At 50.7% G+C, this 26,012-nt stretch overlaps 14 protein-coding genes across 14 annotated transcripts; 8 read left to right on the top strand and 6 right to left on the bottom strand.

Moving 5' to 3' along the window:
• Positions 1-55: 55 nt before the first annotated feature.
• On the bottom strand, positions 56-971 carry AA0111_g4552 (hypothetical protein; the record flags this gene model as incomplete). The annotated part of the gene is made up of 2 exons (XM_028650568.1): positions 56-277; positions 330-971. 2 exons carry the CDS (start codon positions 969-971, stop codon positions 56-58), a joined length of 864 nt encoding a protein of 287 aa, XP_028507961.1.
• Positions 972-2,808: 1,837 nt separating this feature from the next.
• Positions 2,809-4,422, top strand: AA0111_g4551 (hypothetical protein; the record flags this gene model as incomplete). The annotated part of the gene is made up of 1 exon (XM_028650567.1): positions 2,809-4,422. The coding sequence occupies one exon, from the start codon at positions 2,809-2,811 to the stop codon at positions 4,420-4,422; it is 1,614 nt and encodes a 537-aa protein (XP_028507987.1).
• Positions 4,423-5,104: 682 nt separating this feature from the next.
• AA0111_g4550 (hypothetical protein) lies at positions 5,105-5,615 on the top strand (the record flags this gene model as incomplete). Its single annotated transcript, XM_028650566.1, has 2 exons — positions 5,105-5,356; positions 5,463-5,615. The coding sequence occupies 2 exons, from the start codon at positions 5,105-5,107 to the stop codon at positions 5,613-5,615; spliced, it is 405 nt and encodes a 134-aa protein (XP_028507986.1).
• A 202-nt stretch (positions 5,616-5,817) lies between these two features.
• Positions 5,818-8,569, bottom strand: AA0111_g4549 (putative mannosyl-oligosaccharide glucosidase; the record flags this gene model as incomplete). The annotated part of the gene is made up of 5 exons (XM_028650564.1): positions 5,818-7,466; positions 7,535-7,580; positions 7,627-7,736; positions 7,860-8,321; positions 8,371-8,569. The coding sequence occupies 5 exons, from the start codon at positions 8,567-8,569 to the stop codon at positions 5,818-5,820; spliced, it is 2,466 nt and encodes an 821-aa protein (XP_028508196.1).
• A 745-nt stretch (positions 8,570-9,314) lies between these two features.
• On the top strand, positions 9,315-10,202 carry AA0111_g4548 (hypothetical protein; the record flags this gene model as incomplete). The annotated part of the gene is made up of 3 exons (XM_028650563.1): positions 9,315-9,354; positions 9,406-9,471; positions 9,526-10,202. The coding sequence occupies 3 exons, from the start codon at positions 9,315-9,317 to the stop codon at positions 10,200-10,202; spliced, it is 783 nt and encodes a 260-aa protein (XP_028508197.1).
• Positions 10,203-10,357: 155 nt separating this feature from the next.
• Positions 10,358-11,239, bottom strand: AA0111_g4547 (hypothetical protein; the record flags this gene model as incomplete). Its single annotated transcript, XM_028650562.1, has 1 exon — positions 10,358-11,239. The coding sequence occupies one exon, from the start codon at positions 11,237-11,239 to the stop codon at positions 10,358-10,360; it is 882 nt and encodes a 293-aa protein (XP_028507959.1).
• Positions 11,240-12,243: 1,004 nt separating this feature from the next.
• AA0111_g4546 (hypothetical protein) lies at positions 12,244-12,375 on the top strand (the record flags this gene model as incomplete). Its single annotated transcript, XM_028650561.1, has 1 exon — positions 12,244-12,375. One exon carries the CDS (start codon positions 12,244-12,246, stop codon positions 12,373-12,375), a length of 132 nt encoding a protein of 43 aa, XP_028508193.1.
• A 506-nt stretch (positions 12,376-12,881) lies between these two features.
• Positions 12,882-13,244, bottom strand: AA0111_g4545 (hypothetical protein; the record flags this gene model as incomplete). Its single annotated transcript, XM_028650560.1, has 1 exon — positions 12,882-13,244. The coding sequence occupies one exon, from the start codon at positions 13,242-13,244 to the stop codon at positions 12,882-12,884; it is 363 nt and encodes a 120-aa protein (XP_028508017.1).
• A 1,243-nt stretch (positions 13,245-14,487) lies between these two features.
• On the bottom strand, positions 14,488-15,042 carry AA0111_g4544 (hypothetical protein; the record flags this gene model as incomplete). The annotated part of the gene is made up of 3 exons (XM_028650559.1): positions 14,488-14,814; positions 14,863-14,946; positions 15,007-15,042. The coding sequence occupies 3 exons, from the start codon at positions 15,040-15,042 to the stop codon at positions 14,488-14,490; spliced, it is 447 nt and encodes a 148-aa protein (XP_028507813.1).
• A 1,348-nt stretch (positions 15,043-16,390) lies between these two features.
• On the top strand, positions 16,391-17,236 carry AA0111_g4543 (hypothetical protein; the record flags this gene model as incomplete). Its single annotated transcript, XM_028650558.1, has 5 exons — positions 16,391-16,709; positions 16,772-16,789; positions 16,848-16,958; positions 17,006-17,124; positions 17,180-17,236. 5 exons carry the CDS (start codon positions 16,391-16,393, stop codon positions 17,234-17,236), a joined length of 624 nt encoding a protein of 207 aa, XP_028508194.1.
• Positions 17,237-18,221: 985 nt separating this feature from the next.
• On the top strand, positions 18,222-20,253 carry AA0111_g4542 (Pheromone-processing carboxypeptidase; the record flags this gene model as incomplete). Its single annotated transcript, XM_028650557.1, has 3 exons — positions 18,222-18,388; positions 18,441-18,801; positions 18,850-20,253. The coding sequence occupies 3 exons, from the start codon at positions 18,222-18,224 to the stop codon at positions 20,251-20,253; spliced, it is 1,932 nt and encodes a 643-aa protein (XP_028507814.1).
• Positions 20,254-20,673: 420 nt separating this feature from the next.
• Positions 20,674-22,606, top strand: AA0111_g4541 (hypothetical protein; the record flags this gene model as incomplete). Its single annotated transcript, XM_028650556.1, has 4 exons — positions 20,674-20,681; positions 20,757-21,015; positions 21,063-21,146; positions 21,194-22,606. The coding sequence occupies 4 exons, from the start codon at positions 20,674-20,676 to the stop codon at positions 22,604-22,606; spliced, it is 1,764 nt and encodes a 587-aa protein (XP_028508195.1).
• Positions 22,607-23,259: 653 nt separating this feature from the next.
• Positions 23,260-24,454, bottom strand: AA0111_g4540 (hypothetical protein; the record flags this gene model as incomplete). Its single annotated transcript, XM_028650555.1, has 5 exons — positions 23,260-23,443; positions 23,499-23,779; positions 23,841-24,042; positions 24,089-24,405; positions 24,452-24,454. The coding sequence occupies 5 exons, from the start codon at positions 24,452-24,454 to the stop codon at positions 23,260-23,262; spliced, it is 987 nt and encodes a 328-aa protein (XP_028507960.1).
• A 407-nt stretch (positions 24,455-24,861) lies between these two features.
• On the top strand, positions 24,862-25,540 carry AA0111_g4539 (hypothetical protein; the record flags this gene model as incomplete). The annotated part of the gene is made up of 2 exons (XM_028650553.1): positions 24,862-25,215; positions 25,274-25,540. 2 exons carry the CDS (start codon positions 24,862-24,864, stop codon positions 25,538-25,540), a joined length of 621 nt encoding a protein of 206 aa, XP_028508180.1.
• Between the last annotated feature and the right edge of the window lie 472 nt (positions 25,541-26,012).

Below are 26,012 nucleotides of genomic sequence, written 5' to 3'. Positions count from 1 at the left end.
GTTACCACTAGCGTCGCATTTGATCTATCAACCGTCCTGCTGGAGTCTAGTCAAATCAATCGATTTCCTGTCCCCTACGCTTTTGCAGTTCTTCTTGAATTTTGCCCTCCCTATTGAGACCCTCATAGAGCGCCCATGCCGCCAAAGTCTTTGCATCCCGCGGACAAAGCTTCCACAACTCCTCATAGTCACAGACACGCAGTCTTATCATCTCTCCTTGTGATCTGCTTCCTGTCAGCTTCCCTCGGAGGTCCATGATTTCCTGGCGATTCAGTTCCTACATAACTAGTTAGACTACTTGACGTGAATGCACATCGGGATTGAAGTACCTTCTCCCATAGGAAAATTGGAATGAACTCATCGGATCCTCCAGGACTGGGGTACATTGCGTCTTGTAAGGACTCTCCTTCCGATGTGGATTGGCTCAGCGCTAGCTTAGTGAGATCGATGAGTTCAGACTTCGGAAGCTTGAAACCGGTTTCTTCCTCGATCTCCTTCGCAGCTTGCCCACTAAAATCTCCCGCGTCGTCGAGCATACCAGCCGGAATTTCAACGAACCTCAGACTACCTGCCGGTACTCGTGGCTGCTCGGTCATAACTACCCATCTTTCATCCCTCGAATCCACAGGTCGGAGTACCATGAGCACAGCGACGCTTCCGCCACGGAGGAATGCAATTCCAGGAAGCTTTTTGTCGTTCTTTTGGTTCCGTAGCTCGGATGTCAGCTTCACAAATCCGAGCTTGACTGGGCCGAAGTAATCGACTGACTGTATCTCAATGCTCCTAAGATCAAAAGGATCATCGTGAAATGCGTGGCTTTTGTCCGTGTACTGAAGCTCCAAGTTCTTTTGAAGTGTGTCCTTCCAGATCCGGAACGCAGGAAATTGTAACAGCTTCTCTTTTGTAATCTTTCTGGCCAAGTTCACTGTGACAGGCGATCGAAACCCGTCCAAGATGAACTCATCCGCCATGATTGATAGTACGATGAGAAGACTAGTCGTCGTGCGGGTCAGCTTATTTGATCCAAGTGTAAAGAGCAGGCTGGAAGACGGTAGTGTTATGACTTTTGGTGTCTTACAAAGTTCTACTTTGCGCTAAAGCCAATGAGTACGCAGTCGACGTAAGCTGAGGTCGTCCGTGCCTTGGGCGTAAAAAGCGGAAGTGTAGCTTGTTTAACAGTCAGTCTGTACTATACCAGAGGAGAGAGAAGGTTATCGCGCCCATGTTTAAATTCCAAGATTACCAAGCGTGGAACAAAATATGCAGCCACAAAGCGTGGGTGCGGGGTTTCAGTGAATGAGTCGTGTCTCACCTGCAGCCGGTGAAGGTCAGCTCGTCAAAGGCCCAGTACTAAACCTGGGGGATACCAATGATCAGGCCATCTTCCAGTCATCGAAATTGGTATTATGGTTTCAGTCACTGAAGATACCCACAGCGTATAGAATGACATCCAATCATCCAGTCTGTCATGACGTACTTCTCCACAGAGCTTTAGCGGAGAAATACCATTTTCCAAATGCGTCCGCTGAGTTTTTGTTTTCCCGAAGGCTGGAATATCGGGTTCATTCCATTGGCCGCCCTTCGGGTGGTCTCGATACGGGCCGTGCCTTCATTGGCTCCGCCTTTGCAACGTCAGAGCTCACATATCGGAAAGTGTTTCCAGCCTTTCTTTTCCCGTTCCGTTCATGTCCGCAGGTCAGCCGCCTCTCGAGCTGCAATCCAAGGTTGATGCGGGCCGTACTCTCACTGGGTATACAGTTGGAGCTGAACTACCATGGACCGTTCGGGACTCCCTTTTGTATGGCTCACGCTACGGTCAATCCCTGTGTGAATATTGTGCCCCCACGTCATGTAATAGAAGCCAGGACGGTTTCATCCTGGGCGCCTAACCATGCAGACGCACGTTGCGAGATATAAGTTCGTCGTGTTCTGACAGTCCGCTCTTCTCCACTTCGGAAAGAAGTACCCACATCTTTCCATCATCCTCGGTCACATCAATATGCTCTGTAATACTTGTTCGTGTATGCTTCGTCTGCAGAAAGGAAGGCAATGGAGAGGGACTTATGACCTGCATTTCAACCACCACACCAAGTTGAAAGATCTATACCATTCGAAGAAAACGAATTGTGGGATTTGCCGTGTTCTGTTTGAAGAGTTAGTCAAATCGGGTGCGGAACTGTACGATGTTAAGGAGGATGATCCACGCACCATCGAAGTGAGATCATCTCTTTTCATCCCCCCCTCCAGAGAAGATCATTTGTATTGTCTCAAGTTCAAGTTGCGATACGAACAACTTCAATGTGAAAGAAACTTCGTTTTGAAAGAGATTGGTAAGTTGCTAAGCTTGTTTACAATCCCTCACTTACAAGCTAAACAGATTCCATTGAACCACCACCTTTCCAGACGCCAATATCCAAGAGGACGTCTTCTGATGAAGTATTCCAGCGCACCCTTCGGTGGATGGCTCGATGCAAATGCCTGAAAACTGACACACCTCGCTTCTATCCAGCGAGACTCATCAGCCTCAAACAGTTAAAGGCACAACGCATTTTGTATACCAAGACTCTAGAGTCAGTCGAAACGTACAAAGAGGTCGATGTTCATCTAGAAGAAACATGTGAATGGTATGACGGACCTCCAAAGGAGGACGATGGGCGCCTAGCAAACAATGTATGGTATGTAACTCTCTCACATTGTTGGGGGATCGTTGCAGACGAAAGCAAGCGCACCAAACTGACATCGGAGAACATTGGAAAACTCAAGAACGGAATGAAACTAAACAAATTACCCATAACATTTCGCGAAGCCATGCAGTTTGCAGCACGGCTTCCAAAGGTGGGATACATCTGGATTGATAGCCTGTGCATCAAGCAAGGCGATGAAGCGGATTGGTTGGAGCAGTCTGCCAGCATGGACAGGGTGTACAACAATGCCTTCTTGAATCTCTCTGCTACTGCTGCAGAAAACAGTGAGCAGGGCCTCTTCTCCGAACGTGCACCTGAAATCTTGGTTGAAGACGAAGTCATGCTCAACATTGCTGGTCTTCCTGGTTTCTGGAGCCCTTCGCAAAGCTTTTCGTCGCATTCACAGGAGGCCGGGGGAGCCATGCTACAGACTGATCTGTCAGATATGGGTGCTACTAAAGATGCCAAGGGAAAGGCTTTACGACGGTGCACAGTCTTGGACCTTTCTTTTTGGGAGAAGCGGGTGGATGAAGCGCCTGTCAACAAGAGAGGATGGGTGCTTCAGGAGCGTCTCATGGCTCCTAGAGTGTTACATTTCTGCCAAGGTCAGGTGGCCTGGGAGTGTTGTGGATTCGAGGCTGCTGAAGGACAGCCAGAAGGTATCCCAAACTATCAACTTACACCCGATGGTATAAGAGCTGGAAGCAGGTTGAAGGGTCTCAATGCCTCGACAGATGGAGTCTGGTTACGCAAGATGCGCTTGCGAGGATCAAAGGATCCAGATCCTCACCTTCAACCGGGCATATATGCTCTTGAACTTTGGCGCCGTATCGTTGAGGTATATTCCAGGACTGCCGTCACGCAGCCTGGAGATAAACTCATCGCGCTGTCTGGAATGGCTCGATGGATGTCCAAGGAAATCGAAGAATCTCCGAAAGCGGCGGTTGTACAGACCACCGGTTCTGCCGAAATCAGTGACCATGGGCTTCCAAAGACTACCCAGTACGTAGCTGGTCTATGGGCGCTGCACCTTGCAAGTCAGCTCCTGTGGTATGTCGAGCCAACCTTCCGCCATGCTGATAGTACTTTCGAACATCTCACCAGCGCACCTGAACCCACGATGTATCGTGCACCTTCTTTCTCCTGGGCCGCCATAGATGCTGAGAAAGGGAATGGCATCAAGTATGGCGAAGTGACTGACCGGGATCTTCTCATAATGGTCGAAGAGGTATCAGTAACCCCACGATCGGGATCTGACGAGTTTGGCATGCTCGATCGCGGTGCTTATATCGACCTCCAAGCAAAACTGCGCAAAGCAGTCCTCTTCAAGAAACCTCCGGATCGCTTCGGTTGGCGCTTGATCGATCGCGTGAATATCGACAAAGAAGAGCATACCGATGTGTATCTGGACTGTCCTACTAGAGATGGTACTGATAACGACAACGAAGGGATCCTAGGCCATAACGCGGGCATATTTGTTGTTCCTGCTGCGTTTACCGACCGAAGGACTTCGCGGGAATCTAAATATCTTACTTGCTTGATAATACAGCTCGACGAAAAGCACGAAGCTGGGCCAGTTTTCAAACGAGTCGGCTTGACGAAGTTGAGTCCATACGGAGACCACAAGGCTCTGTACGATCGCGAGATTCTGGAGCCATACGACAGCGACATAGGCATGTTACCGGAAGGGGTGCCTTACGACCGAGCGACAGGTATGCACCGCATTCGTCTTATCTGAACAAACCTGGGTGGTGGATTGTTTTCTTCGGCTTTCAGTTGGTTATCGTTGATGCAGTGCTTATTTCTGGTGTTGGAAGCGCGTACGCACCAGATGTTGACAGGGTTGGCGTAATTGCTTAGCATGCGGCCGGTCTCACTTCGGTGTATCACGGTCTTTCCAGCCACGGCTGATTAACCGCCTCAGCCACCTCCAGTGGCCTGAAGGTCTGTTTTGCGACAAGCTACGGATGTTTCTGAAGTACAATGAATAACATCACTCTATATTCGGCCCGATAAAGCTTCAGACCGTTATTCACGTATGTACTCACGCAACCTGCCCTCCGTCCGACCAACCGCATGGTACAATTTCGTGGGGCTTCTCTGCGTTATCCTTGCTTGAACTGGTAGAGTAGTTGTTTTGGCCGTCACACACGCCAGTCCTTACGATATTCAATGTGATATCCGAGCGTTCGGCCTTTCTGCTGCCCTTTAAATGATTGACCGTATTTCCAAGACAGCAAAGCCCGGCAAGTGTGACGTATGCCCGCCTCTTTGTAGTTCAGTGCATGAGCGAGTATCATTTCTTCCGGGCCTACAGTATTGGACACATAAGTACCTTCACTCATCTCGTCGATTGGAATATCCCTTATCGCCACAACCCGCATCCTTCACCACAACTCTACTCCTTACAGATACGCAATATGCAACTTCAGCACCTTATCCCCGCCGCATTCTTCTCAGCCTCCGCTCTAGCGGCAACGTTCAACGGCTTCTCTGACACGGCCTGCCAGCGCTATGACGGCACATACATTCCCGTCACAGCAGCTCAACTCCAAGATCTTGTCGTCCAGGAATGGGCAACTACGGGTGCGGTTCCAGAAGCATCGCGCTTCTTGACCACGCCTGATGACAAGAAGAAGTGCCCTTCCAACGAAGATGATACATATAAATGGGTGAGTTTACACGATCTTGGCGTGCTGCCTTATATCAACACTTTGCATCCTTGTTATGTACGTTGGCTGGTATATCGTTACTGACTCGTCATTTTCTACCTTCCAGATCCAGATTCCACAGTGGGAGCAAGGCAGCCAGTTTCCTGCAGGAAACGGTGGCGCGGTTGCAGTGGTCTACTACAAGGATACAGACACCTATAGCCTCTGCAGGTACCTTGCTGCTGCTCAGCAAGATGGATATGCAGGCATGTGCAGATAGATGGATGGTAGCATTAGATTACTTGTAACGTCAATGGCGGCTTGAACAGCATACGTGACGTAGCAAGCGTACATTTACTGAGAATGTAATTGCCGCGATAGTAATTGACTACCCATCCCCTTCTACATTTTAAGCCAATGATTGAACAGATTCATATCTTCGCATTTGCGCCTTCCATATTCATGCTGTGTTCATGGCCTGTTCAGTTGGTCCTCCGCCAACTCCTCAAGGTCCCCGCAAACCTCCTCCTCGTCAGATACACGAACCCCATGAACACAACCGCAAACACCAAACTGCCTGCCCCAGTCGTCTGGTTCTGCACGGCCTGCTTCTTTGCCTCCTCATAATATCCCTTCATCTTCTCCGTCATGCCATCGTCTTTCTCGAGATCAGGCATCGCCATGACCTTGACCACCAGTGACGTCCAGCCAGTGAATTGTTGCGTGCGTTGTCCATCACCTCTAATAGGGTCGTACTGTTCCCATACGTATCCTGTCTTGAGGTAAGAATTGAATACAGTATGGACAATGTTGCGACGGAGCTCGATATATATTTCACGGCAGCGTTCTTGTGACGGGCCGGGTATCAGGGCGAGATCAAATAGGTTGGTCAGGATGAGATAGTTCATGTTGATCCAGATGGGTGAGCGCCAGTAGTTATCGTCCTTCCCATAGGCTTCGTCCCCAGGGCTAAGACTACGGACGCCGAAGTCCGTCCATAGTTTTTCGGGGTCGCGAAGAAGGGTAAGCATGGCTGGTAGATGCGGGTGCGATGCATCAGTGAAACCAGTGAGAAGCGGGAAGATTGAGATATAGCCTTTATGACAGGCATTTGTATGTAGGGCATTCCGTACGACGGCATCGCAGTATATGTTCGACTCTTTTGCCCAGTGTATGGTGTCGATGTTGGTCTTGACGCCGCGGATATGATTCTGGAATGTGAGCGCGTCGTGTGCATTTTCTGTTAAGAACGCAATGCGTTCAAGGGTCCGCGCCATCACGCCAACCCAGCACAATGCATCCAAATGCAATTCGGTGATGTCAGGGGGCTCTGCCCGAGGGTAATCATCCAGTCCACTGGCGAAGTTCGTTCCTGGTGTTCGACCCCGCCACCTGTAACCCTCGTTCAAGTTGGCCGCTGGGATGGAATGTGCCTCCACGTCTCCAGATTGCGACTTCCGGAACCAATCATAATGCTTCTTGAGGTACGGGTACATCTTTGCCATCAAGGCCTTTCCAGTCTCAGCTTTGGCAAGGTAAACCGAGTCATGGCCATGGTACTTTGTCTTGCCCTTCAACATATCGATGAACTTAGAAATGACCAAAAACATTGTTGGTGGGTTAGCAATGTGTGGAAACTGAGTGACGAATTCAGCAGGCGTGCCGCCCTCTGCTTCCGCGCCTAGGATCTGCTCTCTTGCGATCCAGCCATCATCGTCCATGAGAAAAAGCCAATCATCTATCACCTCCAAAGCGAGATCTGCATCCCATTCAATGACGGGCAAGAGATGAAAACCTTCATCCCACAAGAAGCCCCTTGGGAAGGCCGCGCGCGACGGTGTATGTGTAAGAAGTTCGTATGGACCTTTCATCTTGGGTGTCGAGTGCTTCCTCGCATCGACTGATTTCTGCCAGAAGTTTCCCGTCGTCTCGGCATAGATGGCTTTCTTTGATGTGTCGACCTTGGCAGTACCAGTGAAATATCCTAGTCCACCCAATAGGTTCGACAAGGTGTTTTGAGCAAAGGCGCGGTGTTGGTCGGTGGTAAAGGGTGTTTTCGGGATGAACGTGGTGGCGAAGTTCTTGTCGAAAGACTTGAGGGTATTCTCTAGACTGCTAGTGAGACCAGCGGCTGGAAAGTGTCAGTATGTTTGGATCTTAACCACTTCGCTATGTGACGTAGCTGGAACGAGAACTCACAAGTCATGGCTCGTTTCGCGGAGTCACTGGAGTAGAGGATATCGAACTGCAGGAGGTCAGTCGCGGTAGAGACGTAACACAGTGAGACTAACCTCGAATGATCCATGGCACACTAATTGAACTAATTGCATGTTACCGTTACTCGGGGCGTTGCGCAACACGATGTCATTTGGTCCTGGCTCTTTACGGTCTTTGGTCTGGTCTTTCAACGAATTCAGGAAGGTGGCTTGTCACACAAACTCATCAGCTAGCTACTCCCACCAACAGATGAGGCTTGGAATACGGATAGGTAGGGTGGAAAAGATTTGGCATTCATTGCACTCACATTTGCCCTGCCATAGTTTATCTTCTGTTACGTTCAGCGTCTTAATGTATGCCACCTCACGCTTTTCTTCTGCGTTGATAGGTACAGGAATGTGGATACCAGCAGTACCCAACTTTGGGTGCGCAATATTCATGTTCACTGCCTGGACAGTCTTGTCGTCGTCAGGTTCGAATTGCTGACGCGCCTCGAGCTTGCAGTCGGCGCAAGCTTCCATGGCCTCCATGCCAATGTAGAAGACTACAGTTGTCTTGAAGTCTTCCGGTGCGTCTGATCTTGGTATGCCCCGTACGCGCAATCCCCAATTGCCCTGGCTCTGGCCTTCAGAGTACTTTACAAACTCAGTCACGAGGTTTATCTTGTTCCCAGGATCCTCTATGGATTGCCTGCCGCCCTCTCGTGCATCGTATGTGATCCAACCGTATCGGGCCATGCCTTCGCTCTGGTTTACGTTGTGGCGTAGTGCTGCATTACTGGTCAGCACTGTAGGCGCAGCCTTACATTGACTACTTACTCGTCTCAACGTCTTCTAGCTTCGCCCACATGAGTCCCGCGACTAGACTCTTGGGCACGCGGGGGCGAAGACCCAAGTAGAGGTTTGGGCGATAAGGACCCCATAGCAGCGATTCGTTGCTGGTCGGTACTTTGTGGTCGATGGCGGACGCGGGTGAGAGAAGCGTGAAGAGGAGGGTCAGGAGGGTGGACGGAAGCATAGTGAAGTATGACGGGTATGACGCGTTTCACCACGCGTCGGCCAATTGGTTGCAGACTAGACCGTAAGACACATGCAGCGGTGGCGCGAGGCTTCAAAGCATATCTCTGCTACGTTGGATTAGCTCTTAGCTGACTGCGACAGCAATGCGCCGGCAATATCGGACATTATGCCCAGCCAGAGCTGTCTTGGACCCTGCTGTGCCTTGATTGGACGACGGGCTTTGCTAGCATGTGACGCCATGGCCAAAACAACTCTACTCTCGTCTTCAATCGCAAATCAAGGGCACGCGATAAGAATCACTATTCGTTTTACACATCACTCTTTGATGCTATAGCTACAATACGCCGGTTACAAGGTACCCGATCTCCAGCCATTCAGATACCGCAAATGTCTGCCAATGGTGTTGTTGCTTTCTGTCTTCCAAGCCACGTCTACCTTTCAGTACTGCTCGAGTTTGCTACGTGAAATGGTTGATGTTCTACATATGTAGGAGCGGTACAACACTGGCAATGGAAGAAAGGCTAGCTGCGGTTCTCAGCCGCCATGCTCCCGCGCGACGTCAGCGGTTGATGCTGGGTCCACCCACGATGCCGAGCCCCCACAATCTGCAAGTGCGGACGGGCGAACTAAAAAGCAGCCATCCCGCCTTGGACACTGGCGATCCCGATCGACTCTAGGATAGCAAAATATAAAGACCTTGTGCAGATTTTAGCATCATACCATCTTATAAACATCATATCAACATGGAAGAGCAAGTAGAACGCCTCGTAAACAAGGTTTGGGGTACATGACACCGGATGCCAGGTTACAACACACGCATTGACTTGGTTATAGACAAATATCAAGATGTTCCTGCGTCGAAGCGATTGCTGATTGCAGTATCTGGCATTCCAGGGTCTGGTACGTACATACATGGCAAGTTTGGCTTTCTAACCAGCTGACCACCACTACCAGGCAAAACAACGCTCGCAGCCATAGTTTCGACCAAACTCAACGAGAAACATGCACAACAGTCGCCAGGTACTGCCAACAGTAATCCACTAGCAGCCTTCATACCAATGGATGGCTTCCATCTATCACGCCAGCAGCTTGATGCAATGCCAGATCCAGACAGCGCACATGCTAGAAGAGGCGCGGCTTTCACGTTTGATGGCGATTCCTTCTACAGCCTGGTGAAGAAATTACGAGAGCCTATATGTCCAGAGAGTTCGACTTTGTATGCACCCAGCTTCGATCACGCGCTCAAAGACCCGGTCGAGAACGACATTGCCATCTCGCCATCCGTACGCATCGTCATATTCGAAGGCAACTACTGCTCATTGGATAAGGCGCCCTGGAACGAAGCAGCGAAGCTCATGGACGAGCTCTGGTTCGTGGATGTAGAGTTCGATGTTGCGCGGAAGAGGTTGGTTCATCGTCATGTCAAGGCTGGCATCGCCAAGAATGAGGAGGAAGCGCGAAAGAGGGCGGATGAGAATGACCTTGTGAACGGACAAGAGATAGTGGACTTGAGGCTGGATGTACATGAGCTGATCAAGAGTCAAGAGGACCACCATTGGGCACCGGAGCAGCAAGGCGTCGGAGACGGGGAGGATGAGGGTACTAAAGGTGGAATGGCCGGCCGGGTATGATGCATATCATTGGAAGTGGAGCATAATACTGTACATTACCAGTGGCTGATGTCCAGTTGCATTTGATACAAAGTCTACGTTGAGGGTATACACTTGCGATATGCTGCAAGTACCTTGAGAAGAATTACAGCGAATACCTTTAATTTGCCCCCTTGTTATATCTTCCGCTCAGCAACTATACACCGCTTCTCATGTCGTGCCAAGAGAGTAGGCTTCCTGTACATGTTGTAGTACTGAACATCGCGGCTGTCTAGGGTTGTCCAAGATACGGATCCACCAGTACCAACCAGCCTCAATGCGCACTTTTCGGCCTCGCCCATGATCCACATCTGCTCAGGATCTGTTTCAACGTTAATTTCAATCTTGACTTTGCGAAATCTGCCATTCCAGTGTCCTTTCCACGCATCGATGAACCATTCGGCCTTGTCCGGCATCCAGGCGTACCGGACGCTTCTATATCCCCAAATCAGCTCCAAACACGCGTTTTGGAGAGACAAGTCATTTATTAGCTTGAGGAAAGGATTATTCATGTATTCTTTGCGGATATACGTTTTCGGGATGTTGAACAGGTATTGAAGCTTGATGTTTCGTACGCCGTCGTTAGTAAAGATAAGTGGATTCAGTGCTCCCGCGAGTTCTCTTTCAGGACCAGTTATCCGCCCAAGTGGCTGGAAAGTGAAGGTCCGTGCAATTAGATCCAGGACTTCGTAAAGCACCTGTCGACTAGATAACATCCAGAGTGGAAGACCTCGACATACTGGTTTCGAGGCCTCGATGGAAACTTCTGGATTGTGTGTCGCAATGACCATGGACTTATCCACGCGAAATGTAGGAGGTGATTCTTCAAGAGCATTCGTGCAGATTTGATCTCGAATCTCACGAGGGAGACTTAAAAGCGCGCTTCCATGCTGAGAGGTGATCTTCGAGAGTGGTGGACGAGACACTTTGCTTGATACTTGTAAGCGTTTGGAGGTACGACTGCCTTTTGCTGGTGATGCAGCGCGCTTCTTAGACGGCGGGTTCCTGTTGCTAGTCATGTCGTCCTCTATGTTCTAGATGTGGAATACAGCTGAGGCTGCTGTTATCAAGTTGTCGACTGAGTGAGATGTGAGTAACCAAGTTGATCGAGTGGTTGTGGTAAGCGTGGATATCGGCTGTAGATTGATTCGGGTTTGTAACCGACAAGAGAAGGCACGGCGGAATGTTATACGCGAAAGAGAACCGGTAACGGTGCTAGCAGCGGTTGTGATTATGGGCACGGTCTTCTTTCCATAGTGAAAGAAAAGGAGTAGATAAAAGTCTTCAGCTTAGTTGAATTGCTGCTTAGGTTCTCACGCTTGGAATCGAGACAGTACTATCGCCGTATCAATTTGAGTAAGCTAAAATGAAGACTATATGTCCCACGTCGTTGAATACAACAGCGGAGATTGATACATTCCCAAAACCACCGAGTCTATCTAGGAGCTCACTAGTTGATTGCGCAAGGCTCATAGCAATGACCTCTTGAAACCTTACGTTCAACCAGCAGAATCTTCACCCAAGTGTTGAGTTCACAAAATTTAAGCCGTGAAACCGAAGCCTCTTCTGTCCAGCAGAATTCCACTTCACTCTCCCATGCCTTGCCAGCAAGTCTTCGCAAGCACTCCTCAGCAAGTCCCATAATCCTTGACATCATTGTTCGATCCCTTTCAGAGTACTCCATAGTAACGCTCACCTTGCGGAACCAGCCGTTCCACTTGGCGACAAGGCAATCGAGAATTTCTTTCTCACCTTGCAGCCAATTGACATAATTAGATCCGAAGTCTCCATGTCCATCAATCCACGAGCGTCTCCATCTCAACTGCAGACACGGGTCTTTGCAAAGTCCATGATAGATTAGGTTAAGCCGCTCACGGTCACGCTCTTTCTGTTCGCCTAAATCAATCCCAATCTCACGCTCGTCGGCACCCAGCAGAAACCAAGCGTCGATGCCAGGTTGGAAGGCAAAATTGCTAATTCTGCCTCTAGCACCGTAAGTAAATGTGTTCGGAGGCGGACAGAGATGCGTTTTGCAATACTCTTTACTAATTGGGTAGATTTGTTGTTGAGTTTTAAAGAGGTAGGTATGAAAGCGGCGAAATACGTCCATTGCTTCGATGAGAACTTATTTACGAGTCAAAATTCAGACGGATAGGCCATTGAGTATGCCAGTGTTTCGGTCATACTCGCGGTAGGTGGAAGCGCTCGCGAACGCATAAGCTAAGACTTCTTTGCTGACGACAAATAAGCGGGCAGCATCTCCGAAGGCGTACTTGGAAATCTCATCTCGAATCTCCGATGGAAGATCAAGGACTAGGTTAGGCAATGATTTAGGCACTAGCGTGACAAGGTCGGCTGACTCTAGCACATCTTCTGCGTGAGAAGGATGCGAAAGTGAATAGTGACTGTGTGTTCTGCGGTATGTTCAGTCCGCTCGTGATGGATTTAGGGTTAAGTTGAGCAGCGGAAGCAGAATTTGTTGGTGTATGCGGGAAGCTCCAGGGCCTATATAAACCCTACGGAGGCGGAGTGATTTCGTAGCGTTTATCTGGCTAGCGCTGCGTCCGGAACACCTACGTTGAGAATGAGAGTCGATATTTGTCTGGAGATTGATACACAGAATCCAATCGCCTGCTGAGTGAAGGTTGTACGCTGCAGCACTCACCCAGTGCGGCTTTCCACTACAACATACCTTGTTTGCATCTTGTATTCGTCTTTCTTGAATCCTTCGTCGTCTTCTATATCCTTCTCCTTCCATCTCATACTTGTCTCGCCCTTGCCTTTCTCACTAACAAGCCTCTTCGCAGTCCGTTCCACCAAATCTGTCGCCATCCTCCCAGCAAAAGTTTTACTAGGCTCACTTCTTACTGTAACCTTCACACGTTCCAATTTACCAACCCATTTGTCCAAAGTCTTGCTCCTAACAACCGGCTGGTCGCCAGGAACTATTGTACCAACATCGTAGATCCAGTGCATATGTAGCTCCCTGACGCCCGTGCCAGCCTTATGCAAGATGTTCAGCATCGCCTCATCAGCAGGCCAAAGTTTGATTTGCAACAACTGATGATCTCGCAACCTGTAAGTTCCTGGGAGAGATCCCCGTTTATTCGGCCTCGTATTGGAATACCGTGAGCACCGCACGAGGTTCATTCCAGTGGGCAATATTGCGTCTTCGGGTTCGGCTTGCGTTTCCAAATCTACATCTTGGATCCAACTTGGTGTTGCGCAATCCAGCACCACTGTTCTGATAGCCTCAAAGATTAACCGATTTGGGACATCGGTTTCTTCTATGGTCTTCACTTGCTGGATTGTAGATAGCGTGGAAGAGGTGAACGCGAATTCTCTCGACAGCAAACTCATACCTTCTTTTAGCATCTGTTTGCATGTCGATAACCAGATCGGCAAGCCTCTTTGCCGAAGTAACAATTTGGACAATCGGTCATGAACGATACTTTTGGGTATGGCGAGGATGGATATCGGTGGAGTACAAGAAATCGAGGCTTCAATCGTTCGAAAACCCCAAAAGTACATGTAGATGATATCGCGCAACTCAGCTGGGAGGGAAAGTATCAGGCAGAAGGTCGAAGACGAGCTCAAAGAGCTATGCGTGGTCCGGTGTTGAGCCATGCTGTTCGTACAAACGAATGCAGCGATGTTTCCACACAACTGCTTAAAAAACTAGACGTTTGGTAGCTTTGCAAAGACGACTGGATACAAGAAGGCACGCAACGTCCCTCATGGATGTACATGTACGCGTGTCGGGATAAGGCACCAACGATCACGTGGTCTAGCGCACTCACTAGCATATCCTGCTGACAGTCACGAAGTTGTCACTTTGCAACGAGCAGACAGCGGTGAGTTTTCCAGTATTCATATTGCTACGATGTCTTCTACTCAAATACGCATACACGCTTATAGCCGTGAAAGATGGAGTCTGGTTGATTGCGAGATGAACCCGGAACAAGCTCCAGTCTCAGCAATCCCAACCATCCTCTGTCAGGTTTACTACACAAGAAGTGAAGAATGTCCTTGTGCTCGACAACTTCATACCCAGGGAGATGTTGGCCGTAAGGCGTTGTGGTGCCGATACAAAGGCTAGGCCGCCATCAAAGGCTCTCCGGAACGCCGCATCCGACTCCGTAAACGATGATAGGTTCAGGCCGTTCGAAGGTGCGTATAGATACATTTTGGGCACCGTCATCCAAGGTTGCGCCAAACGAGTGCAAGATAAGGGAAGCGCAAAGGTCTAGTGGCATGGGCGTGCCAGCTATGCCTTGACTGCGCCTCCCTGAGCCTCGCTGTTCTCGTTGTTCTCGAAATCGGAGGCCGATGTTTCACGGTTCAGGCTGGTCTCACGGTGCAAGAAGGTGTGTTCCTTGACAGGGCTACCTGCTAGCTCGCCCTGGCCGCTGATGCTGCCGTTTCCATGGCCGTTGCCGTTGCCGTTGCCATTCTGACCGGTTGGGGTGGGCGGGGCGATGTGTGGGATCTTCTCGGGGTTGGGGTGCTCGCGACCAACTTGGGTGACGCCGACGTCACCAGCTTTGCCAGCCTTGGAGAGGGCGTAGTCGCCGCTGTCGAAGTACTTGCGCTCCTGCAGCGATCGTTAGTCGGGACCCAGTACTTCGCAGGCTTGACATACCTTCAGCTTGTTCTGGAGCAGGTCCTTCTTGTTAGGAAGCTTGCCATAGAGACGGAAGAGTTTGGCCTCCTGCTCGGACATTTTCTAAACCACCATGTTAGCTGCTGAGCTTCTCAGAAACGTGCAGGGAGTATTGTGACGTACGCTGACATCGACCTTGTTCTGCTGGTGGGGGTTCATGTTGGCGACTGTAGAGGGTTGTGGTGTTGCGGATCGCAAGTGACGTTCTTTAGAGGGGCAGCTGCTCGCGAAAGGCGCCGTGTCGTGTCGAGGCTTTGTTGTGTGGTGGATAACACGAAATAGGGTCAAAAAGTCGCAATTTGTTTAAAAGATGGTTGTCGTTGGCTCGCGCTGACCACTTTGGGCGAGTACCGTTACCCGTTATGTGACAGGGACAGGGTGGATAGACGTGATTGATCCGGCTTCCAGCGCTGACGATTGGGTGCCGACAGAGCTCGGGCGTAGGTCGTTGCTGCTGCCTGACAACACAACAGCGTTGACGTGTTATGACTCGTTTGGTTTATCGTTCAGGCGTTGTTGAAACGACAATGTTTTGGTGCAAGTGGGAGGAGTGCCCCTCTATCCAGTCGACTATGCGATAAGCCTGGATCGCCCGAGGTTCCAACGGCCCGGGACGCTGCACGATGCGAATCAAGCAACAAAGCGAGGGATCGTGATGACGAGAAGAGCAAAGGATTGAATGTGTACAGCAGCAGTAGAGTATGCAGAGGATTGTGAGTGATGTAATAGACTCGAGCGTTGGTGTTCTCTCGACTTGCTTCGCACGAGGGAGGCTGTCAACTAAGGAGGGGTAGATGCAGTGGATATGTAGGCAGGCGACGGGTGGGCCGATTTAAACAATCACCAAGACGTGGCTTACTTGACGGGTGAATTGACGCAGCAGACACAAGGAATGAATGGCAGAGCAGCCGTTTCCGCGCGAGAAGTGTAAACCTTAGCCCTTGCGCGCGTTGGTCGGATGCACGTTGGATTGCCGTGGACCTTACCAGACTCAGCACCCTCACAACGTCACGCGTACACATCATTGGCCTCCTAACCTCCTTGATCGCCAGGGCCCATCTCGATGAGGCTTGAATTGTTCATTTTCCGTGCCATTGGCGTGTGTGCGTAATGTCGTCACATGGAACACGCCTCGCAGACTGCTTGGATTGAATCACGATGCACTTTTTTTATCTTGCAACTACGAAAGCATGCTTCCCCGCTTACCATGATAAATAGTTGCTTGAGCGTGATAGGCTGCTTGAGTGCGCTAGCTCTAGACTTTATCAAACCCTGATGGTCAGCCATGCTCCCCACCACCACCTACTCTGATTAGCGAGATACTACTGCAGGACTTCAAGGTTCTCACCATCGATCCAGAATTCGGGAAGCAAAACACAGCATCCAAGCTCAGGAACATCCCACACAAGCGCCGCCCGTTGGCCAATTCGCTTAATTGTTGCAGCAAAATCTCACACCAAAAACAACACAAGACCGGAAACGCATCCCGCTTTCAATCGTATTAAGAATGGCTGGCACCGGCAAGACCTTTGTGGTAGAACATCTGGACCCTGAGCTTGAAGAGTGGTCTTCTCTGGAGTACGCCAGTATCGCGGCAGAATCCCATGCGTCTGGTGCACAGTTCCTGCTGTCTTCCGTACCGACGTCGTTGAAATTGCCGGCAAACCTACAGGGTGCAAAGGGACTCAATGTCGAGACAAGAGGTATTGAAGAAATCTATGCGGACAGAAAAGACAAGGTGTGTCTGCTGGACCCTGCCGCATCCAAGGACTTGAGCCCAGAGGACGGCGAGACATTTGACATCTTCTTATTCGGCGGTATACTTGGTAAGCATCCGTGCTCATCCAGACAAAGTTGTACGATAGAGAGAGAGCTAATTCCTGATCAGGAGACGACCCGCCAAGAGGTGTGTGAAACCGGCAGCGCTGTGCGAAATAGCAACAGTTGATTAACGTGCTCTCCAGACCGTACTTCAGAGCTGCGCAAGAAAGGATACCAAGGACGTCGCTTGGGACCTGTACAGATGACGACCGACACAGCAGTACGTGTCACCAGGATTTGCGTGCAGGACAAGGGTGAGTCGAGCAATCGGATGCTGGTGTAAGATGCTGACGAGGCGCAGTACCCGTCGACAAGATTTCATACATCGATCATCCTGATCTCAAGATCAACAAGAACGAGAGCACACAGATGCCATTCCGTTATGTCAAGGATGAAAACGGAGAGCTAATCATGCCCAAGGTGAGCAGACTTAGCGATTTGCTGCGTCAAAACGCAATGTTGACAGGATGCATAGGGAATGCGTGAGCTGATCGTCAAAGACTCAGCCAAGAGCTTGAACGATCTCTTCTGAAGACCAGTAATCAATATGCCATAAGCATCCCATCTTTACGTACCAGCAGTATGGGAGATGAGCATGCGCCACTGTGGCACACAGTGATCAACGATTGTTGACATGTACCGCTTCCGGGAATCCCAAAAAAGCATTGTAAGGATGAGAAAGGGGTCCGCGGTGTAGTACTAGGCGGGACTCTAGCTCTCAGTCGGGGTATTGACCAGACGGACCGATGTGGATGCTACCATGCTCTAGAACGACTTTCACGTTGGTGCAGCATGACGGCATAGAGAAGTTAGTGCTAGATAGTTAGTAGTCTGTAGTCCAAAAAGTTATTGCCAGCCCGGCCGAACCTTAGGAAGTGGGATCAACCATTGCATGCGAATATCGGCAGCTAGGGACGCGCGGACACGCCCAGTGGTGTGCATATATTCGGCAAAGTCGCGGCCTGAGGGCGGAGCTGACACATGGTTGAAGCATGAGTGAACGCTCAATCGTGTCAGATCGCATGCGCGATGCGCGTTCTCGAGACGCGGAGAAGGCAGTAGCCGGAATGAGCCTTGTGTGCTGTGATTGGCCCTACAACGAAGCTTGGACAGCACTCCAAAGACGTACCTCAATAGCGATATGGACTTATTATCCATGTCAATTAACTTTCTGCAATTTATTTTACATGTTCAACATTCAGGCTAGTCGCTGAAACTGTCATTCACTTTGTGGAACGCTCGCGTGTATTACGTCTCACGATCTACCGTCAACAGGCCCCTGGTTCTGGATCCCAACTCGGACTCGTCAGCCGCCCCAGTAGCCACCTAACCTGTATCTTTGAAGTCCGAACTTCTCACAACCTCAGCGCCTATACCTTACACTGTGCCAGGCTGTGCATTCACTTCATCTTATTTTAGCCTGCAGCAGCTGCTCTTTCCACCTCTGGAGTTCCCATGATATAGCGACTGCGCACCGCATCCTCCGCGGCACCCACACTCCGACACGCGGCCTCACTATGGCCTCATCACATTTTCCGCTGCGATGGCGGACGGCGCTCCTAGGCGGCCTCCTGGCGACAGTATCATGGCTTCCGAGCATAATGGCACAGGAGAAGACGCAGGCCGACTACTTCATACATGACCTGCCCGGTGCGCCAAAGCCGTTGCTGAAGATGCACGCAGGGTAAGCGCGATTTGGCAGATGCGCGCGCAGGCAGTGCTGACCCCTTGATTAGACACATCGAAGTCGACGCAGAGAACAACGGCAACCTCTTCTTTTGGCATTACGAGAATCGCCACATTGCAGACCGTCAACGGACAGTATTATGGCTGAATGGCGGCCCTGGCTGCTCCTCGATGGATGGCGCCATGATGGAAGTCGGCCCATACAGAGTGCGCGAAGGCGGCAACCTCGAATACAACAACGGTTCATGGGACGAGTTCGCGAACTTGCTCTTCGTGGATCAACCCGTTGGAACTGGTTTCAGTTACGTGAACACCAACAGCTACCTCACTGAACTCGACCAAATGGCCGACCACATGCTCATCTTTTTGGAGAAGTGGTTTGCGCTATTCCCCGAATACGAAAATGACGATGTGAGTGGCTTGACTAAGTGGAGACGCGGGGATACTGACATGTCGTAGTTGTACATCGCCGGTGAATCGTACGCTGGTCAACACATCCCCTACATCGGTCGTGCTATCCTCAATCGAAACAAACAGAACCCCTCCAAAACCCCATGGGCGCTCAAGGGACTCATGATTGGAAACGGTTGGATATCCCCCGTCGACCAGTATCTCGCCTACATACCCTTTGCCTACCAGAATGGTCTCATGCGGGCTGATACGGACATGGCAAGGCGTGTGGAAGAACAACAGAGGATCTGTATCAAGAAGCTTGACGCCGGTGGAATGAACACTGTCGACACAAGCGAGTGTGAGCAGATCATGGTTAGGATTTTGGAGGAGACCAAAGACACAAAGGCCGACAACATGAACCAGTGCCTCAACATGTACGATATCCGTCTCCGTGACGATTCGTCGTGTGGTATGAACTGGCCCCCGGATCTTGCGCAAGTCACTCCTTACCTCCGCCGCCCCGATGTCATTCAGGCACTTCACATCAACCCCGACAAGAAGACCGGCTGGCAAGAGTGCAACGGGGCCGTTTCTGGCCATTTCCGTGCCAGGAAGAGCGAGCCTGCTGTCAAGTTCCTGCCCGAAATCATCGAGCAGATTCCAGTCTTGCTGTTCTCTGGTGACAAAGACTTTATTTGCAATCACGTTGGTACAGAAGCTATGATTGGAAACATGCAGTGGAACGGTGGCAAGGGTTTCGAAGCTTCCCCCGGTGTACAGAATGCTAAACAGGATTGGATGTTCGAGGGCGAAGCTGCTGGGACATGGCAGGAGGCGCGTAACCTCACATACGTCGTCTTCTACAACTCCAGTCACATGGTTCCCTTTGACTACCCCAGGCGCACCCGCGATATGCTCGATCGCTTCATGGGAGTCAACATCGAGGCAATCGGTGGTGCTCCTGCCGACAGCCTTATCGACGGCGAGAAAGGTCCACTGACCAGCGTTGGTGACCACCCCAACTCGACTCAAGCAGAAGAAGACAAGACGAAAGAGCTCAAGGCGGCAGAATGGAAAGCCTACACTCGCTCCGGCCAGGCTGCACTTGTCGTTGTCCTCATTGCTGCCTGCCTCTGCGGCTTCTTGTGGTGGCGCAGTAGGCGTGCTGCAAGCAGCCAATACAAGGGTACCGACAGTGACGAAGGACGAGAGTCTCTTCTAACCGGCATGGGCCTTGACAACTTCAGGAGAAGAGAACGCAGGCAGGATCTTGAGGCTGCCGACTTTGACGAACGGGAGCTTGATGATCTTGATGATGTGCCAAAGAAGCCAGGAAATGGCTATGCGCGCGCAAACTCGGAGAAGACGAGGGAGTCGCACAACGACTCTACGTTCTCTTTGGGCGTAGACAGCGATGATGAGGAGGCTAGCTCCAGTGATCGCGGCAGAAGAAAGGAAGCATCGGGATAGATTGGGATTACTACGTTTTTTGGGACCGATATCATATAGCATTGCAGGCGTACTCGGGACGTCGAAATCGAATCTTTTCGTCTCGCCAGATCATACTATGTTCAGTGTTGACGCGTCCGAGACGCTGAGACCGCCTATTTGACTTGCTTTGCTGTACAATACAGGCGTACCTAATACTCAAGTGAGTAATTTTTGATTGCTTGACGCGCATCTCGCCCGCTAAACAAACCATAGGTTGACACTTGTTGACGTTGTTACCGTGTAGGCAGTATATGGTGGGTCGGTGCTGCCTTTGTGAGCACGTGAGCGCGGGACTAGCGTGACCGCGTTCCTGCCCTCCCAAGGCGCGTCATCTTCAGCCACCCAGGCCTCAACTTCAGCAAAGCGGCGACCCATGCCCAGCACCTCGTAACGACAACAATGCCTGCGTACGTACAGTCTCTTCACGCGTCTTCTGATTATACTTTTTCTGATACCAATAATGTTGACTAACGATCACGCAGGCCAGGCGACCAGTACAGCGGCGGCAACGTCAAGAACCCCTTCGAAGAACGCGTCGTAAATGGCTTTACAGCAACGGAAATCGCGACACTACAGAGCAGGTTGAACAAGCAACTCGGGCCTGAATACATATCACAACGACCGGGTAATGGCGGCGGCAAGGTGGCGTATTTAGAGGGAAATAAGGCGATAGCGTTGGCGAACGAAGTCTTTGGGTTCAATGGCTGGTCGAGCTCGCTGGGGCAGGTGCAGATTGACTACGTATGTGCTCACTTCACTGGCTATAGAATGCATGCTGACAGTAGCAGGTCGACGAGCATCAGAACGGCAAGGTCAGCTTGGGTCTCTCAATAGTGGTGAGAATCACACTCAAGGATGGTACATATCACGAGGTAAATACGTCGTATCCTCAATCTGACTCTTACTGATAGCTCTTCAGGACATTGGCTATGGCTCGATAGAGAACGGCAAAGGCAAAGCCGCATCATTTGAGAAGGCCAAGAAAGAGGCGGCGACAGATGGCTTGAAACGATCATTACGCACGTTCGGCAACGTACTCGGCAACTGTTTGTACGACAAAGAGTATCTCAAAAAAGTTCAGTCTATGAAGGTTAAGCCTATCAAATTCCAGGAGGACAGTCTCTACCGACACGTCGACTTCAAACCTCCACCCCAGCCTGAAGAGCAAGCCGTGGTCAAGCAGGAACCACAGCAAACACCGTCCCGACCCAACCAGATTCTTCGCACACGTACCGATCATTTGAATAACGAATCTTTTGGCGCTGACTTCGACGACGATGCTGATGAGAATTTGTTTGATGGAGTCGATGTCACGGAGGGCCACGGTGACGAATTTTCATTCTCCGAAACATTGTCAGCCTCAGAAACCACAGCATCACGCGCAGCCGGACCAGCGAAACCAAATGGTGTACCATCTGCTCGCACATCACCTGTTCGGAATACGGGCCCTCCTCGTCAACCAAATGGCAGGCCCCCACAAGCCGGACGTGGAAATCCTGGTATGCAACAGCAGCAACCGAATCAAGCACCTGGAAGGCCCCCTATGCAGAACGGAAGGCATCCACAGACTCCAATTCAACAACAGGCTCGACCTGTGCAGAACGGTGGTCGCATGGCTCCACCAGCAATGGAAAACGGAGCTGCTTCAAGACCTCTAGGACAACAACCTCCACCAAATCAACAACTCGCTCCCAACAATCAACCGCTCCGGCCTACACCACCCCAAGCACAACCACCAAATCAAACACGTCCAGGACCCCAACCCTCAGAATCGACCACACCTGCTTCAAACGCACCTCCTCCTAATCACCGTCCCCCGGTAGGCTTCGTCACCTCTCGTGCTGCGGAGCTTCTCCAAGCATCAGACGCAACTTCGCTCAGCAATCTTCCATCCTTCAATCCTAACGTTGATTCCCCCATACCCAAAGAGAAACGCACACCCGGAATCGACCACGCTCGCAGCATTCCCATCAAACGTGACGCAGTTGGTGCGCCGCCTGCACCTCAACCACCTCCTCAACGACCAGGTGTTACATCAACTGGCTCCTTCAACCGTCCCAATATCGTAAATCCACAAATGGACGCCAACCGCCGGATTGGTATGCCTGGCGCACCAAACTACGCCATGAGTCCTAGCGCGAATCGTGGCGCATACAAGCCACCTACAATGAACAGCGCCGGCCCTGGTGGTGTTAAGAGAGAAAGGCCAGCGCTACAGGATGTCAGTAATGTTGGTGCTAATGGGGTTGCGGGTGTTGAAGGCCCAGACGCTAAGAAGCAGAGGGTCGATGCGCCACCTGGTGCTGAGAATACTGGTGTCGCTAGTACGTAAGGTATGCAACTGACCGCCTTTTCGAGATTCTTTCAACTGTGCTCTTTTACTTTGGTCTTAGCGGACGAGGCGTTCCCTACATGGTGCGGAATCGGTGTTTAGGCGTTCAGGGAAGGAGCGATGAGAAAGAAATGCTCTAGCAGGAGTATGCATATCTCTGATGGTCGTTATCTTTCTGGGGGCAATGAGCGATTGTCATGTTTCACAACCAGCTGTTATCTTTACTCCGATAGTGACGGTAGTAGAAGAAGAAGATGATGAAACAATCGAAATATGTTTACCAAAGATTGACATCCTATACTTATCGTCGGTCCAGAAAAGGACATGCGAGACTTCGTGTTAACATGCCTCTCTAGAATTTACCGAAAGCGCACCTATCTTTGGGTCTTCAGTTTAGTTTCCTGTTTTACATTGGCAAAAGATATGTTGCACTAGAGATATGCACAGTGTATAGCACACGTGATGGTCGTTCAGTTGTTTTGATTATACAGAGCTTGCCACACGCCGCTCCGCGCATACAGGTAGGCAGTCTTGCAAGACCACGCTTTACGCTACAGCAGCTTTCTCGTATCATCCGCATGTCCGTCCCTGCTATTACGGATACATAGCTGTTTTGGTGCTTCTCGTTGTTTGAGAGAAAGGTCGATAAGTGTTCAACCTGCTGCTTCACGGTAGAAGCTGATTGAGTTGTTCCCTCCTGCCAGCGCAAACATTTCACTCTTCATAGGTGACTTTGGCAGCCATTTTGCACTCCATAGGGGTTTATCGCCGTGAGAATGGGTAGCAACGCATGACCGTGTTTCTATGCGCCATACCTTTGCCTTTGAATCGTGAGATCTGACACGAAACGTTAGTAAGCATTTCTGGCTAGAGTGAATGGAGTGATGCTGACCCTGATAACAGATACTCGCCTGTATCGCTCCAGTCCAAACTGAGTACCCAGCCACCATGTCCGGTGAAGTTTGCGACTTGCTCGCCTGATGTGACGTCGTAGAGTGCGATGATTCGAGCATCGCCTCCCGCGGCTAGGAGTTTGGATGCTGGGGAGAAGGCTACGCTGCGGACTGGGTGTACGAGACCGGCCAAGGAGTGTGCGAGACGACCGGTTTCATTGTTGAAGACGTATATGGACCCGTTTTCGTGGCCAGAGGCTGTGAAGGTACCATCGCGGCTCTGATATGTACGTCAGCATGTCCGTCGTTGACAAAAATAGGTGGAGGGTGGCGAAGTTTACCAGATCTACGCAGAGCCCAAAGCTGCCTTTGGTCTCATACTCGCGTATCCGAGGCATTCCTTCTTCTTTGTTCAGACTCCAGACGTTAATCTTGCCGTTTATGCTGGTGCTCGCGAGGTACTGGCCATCTGCACTCAGTGCAATCGCCCATATCTCACCAGGCTTGTTCTGGTCTGCGACAAAGTCAGCCCACTCTGGCTCACTAAAAACAACACTTCCTGCGATCTCAAAGAAAGCATGAGGCGTACCCACCAACAATCTCTCCATCCTCACTCCAGACACCATCCTCGTCCTGGCTCCATATTTTGACCTTGCCTTCGAAGCCTGCGCTTGCGGCCCGTCGTGCCTTGTCTTCCCGCGCGGTCACGAGGTGGTGTATACCGAGTGGATGCGCCTTGTCGAGTGTTTGTATTACTGGAAACTCGGCCTGGGTGGTGTCATAGACGTTGATGCTACTCGAACCGGAAGCTGAGAGCAATTGTGTGCTAGTCGGTGCTACGGCGAAGACATCGCTCGCTTTGGGATGCGCCGAGTCGACAGTGTGGAGGGTGAGGTATTGTTTCGACTGGGGTTGTTAGAATGACGTATGCAGTGCACAGAAAGCAACATACCATGGCAACTGATTCGCAACTCTAAGGGCCTGCTTCTTGGGCGCAATCACCGTAACATGAGAGGAAAATGGAGTGGAAAGCTAAATCCCAGCTCGATGAGGTCAGTACCAACACGAAAACGCGATGTCACCAGGTCCCGCCGCCATCCCACTTGCAGCCCCACCAAACCCCAAAAGACCCCTTAGCTTCACCGCCAATCACACCCCGCAGCGCCCGGCAGCTCCAAATCCACGAGAGGCATGCCATTGATTCTATCGCGAATCACCAGAAGCCTTTTGAGAGAGTCACGAAGCATCAACCTACAGATTCCGACGCATTTACGCCTGACTCACCCCTCCCTGTCTAATCTCCATCCCAAAAACGTCCACAACACACCTTCTTTCCGCACCTTCACCCACAACACCTCCACCATGTCGCCTATCGACTCTGTCCCCATTTCCAGAGACGCCCTCGCCGCCAACCAGCCTATTGTGATCTCTGGTCCCTCGGGCGCCGGCAAATCCACCATCCTCAAGCGTCTCTTTGACGATTTCCCAGGTAAATTCGGTTTCAGCATATCGCACACAACGCGTGGCCCCAGGGGAACCGAGCAAGATGGCAAGGAGTACTACTTTGTGACTAAGGAAGAATTTCTGGACTTGGTAGAGAAGAAGGGATTTGTGGAGCATGCGCAGTTCGGAGGAAACCACTACGGTACCAGTATTAGGGCTGTGAATGATATCGCGGAGAGGGGCCAGATCTGTATCTTGGATATTGAGATGGAGGTATGTTCTTCTAGTTGCTTTGTACAATGTGCATGTGAACTGACATGTGCTGGTCTAGGGCGTCAAGCAAGTCGCGAACCACCCTACATTCCCTCGCCCGCGATTCCTGTTCTTGCAACCACCGTCGATGGAGATCCTGGAGGAGCGATTGAGGAGTCGGGCAACGGATAAGGAGGAGGCTATCTTGAAGAGGCTCAATCAGGCCAAGGTCGAGATGGAGTTTGCGCACAGTGGACAGGCGCCGCACGACAAGATCGTCATTAACGACGACCTGAACAAGGCATACAAGGAGGTCAAGGAGTTTGTTGTCGGCACCGAGGCGTGAAGAGAACCAAAGTTGACAAGAAACATTTATGATACCACATGGAACAAGTCGAGAAAGCAGAATTAGGACAATGTCTTTGATTTTTTCGATTGATAGAAAACTATCTAAGCCATAAGGTTTATCAGATACCGTCGTAGAAAATTCAGCAAAGGCCGTCCTACCGCTTTGGGATTCAGACAGCCTCAGAGCTTGACTCTATTTCCATGTGTCTCATCATATAAACCGTATATGGCTGGATGAATCTGGCTTGTTCGACCAAGCACGTCGTAGCACGTCATCTCCGACCGTTGTCAGAGAGCGTCTACCCTCAGATCCGAAAAGTGTGTGGCGATGAACGTTCCTCGCATCAAGAATAAGCCCCATTGAGTTACCATCCGTGTCACCTTGTTTTACCAAAGTGCAGGAAGGCAATCGCATAACCATCAAACTGGACGAGAAGACCCTCCATACCTGGCCCTCCCCGATGTCTCCC

The sequence above is a fragment of the Alternaria arborescens genome (assembly GCF_004154835.1).
Source record: "Alternaria arborescens strain FERA 675 chromosome Unknown contig_8, whole genome shotgun sequence".
In the NCBI taxonomy this organism is placed as follows: domain Eukaryota; kingdom Fungi; phylum Ascomycota; class Dothideomycetes; order Pleosporales; family Pleosporaceae; genus Alternaria; species Alternaria arborescens.
The sequence above is the reverse complement of the archived record's forward strand: the minus strand, read 5'-3'. Positions and strand labels throughout refer to the sequence as shown.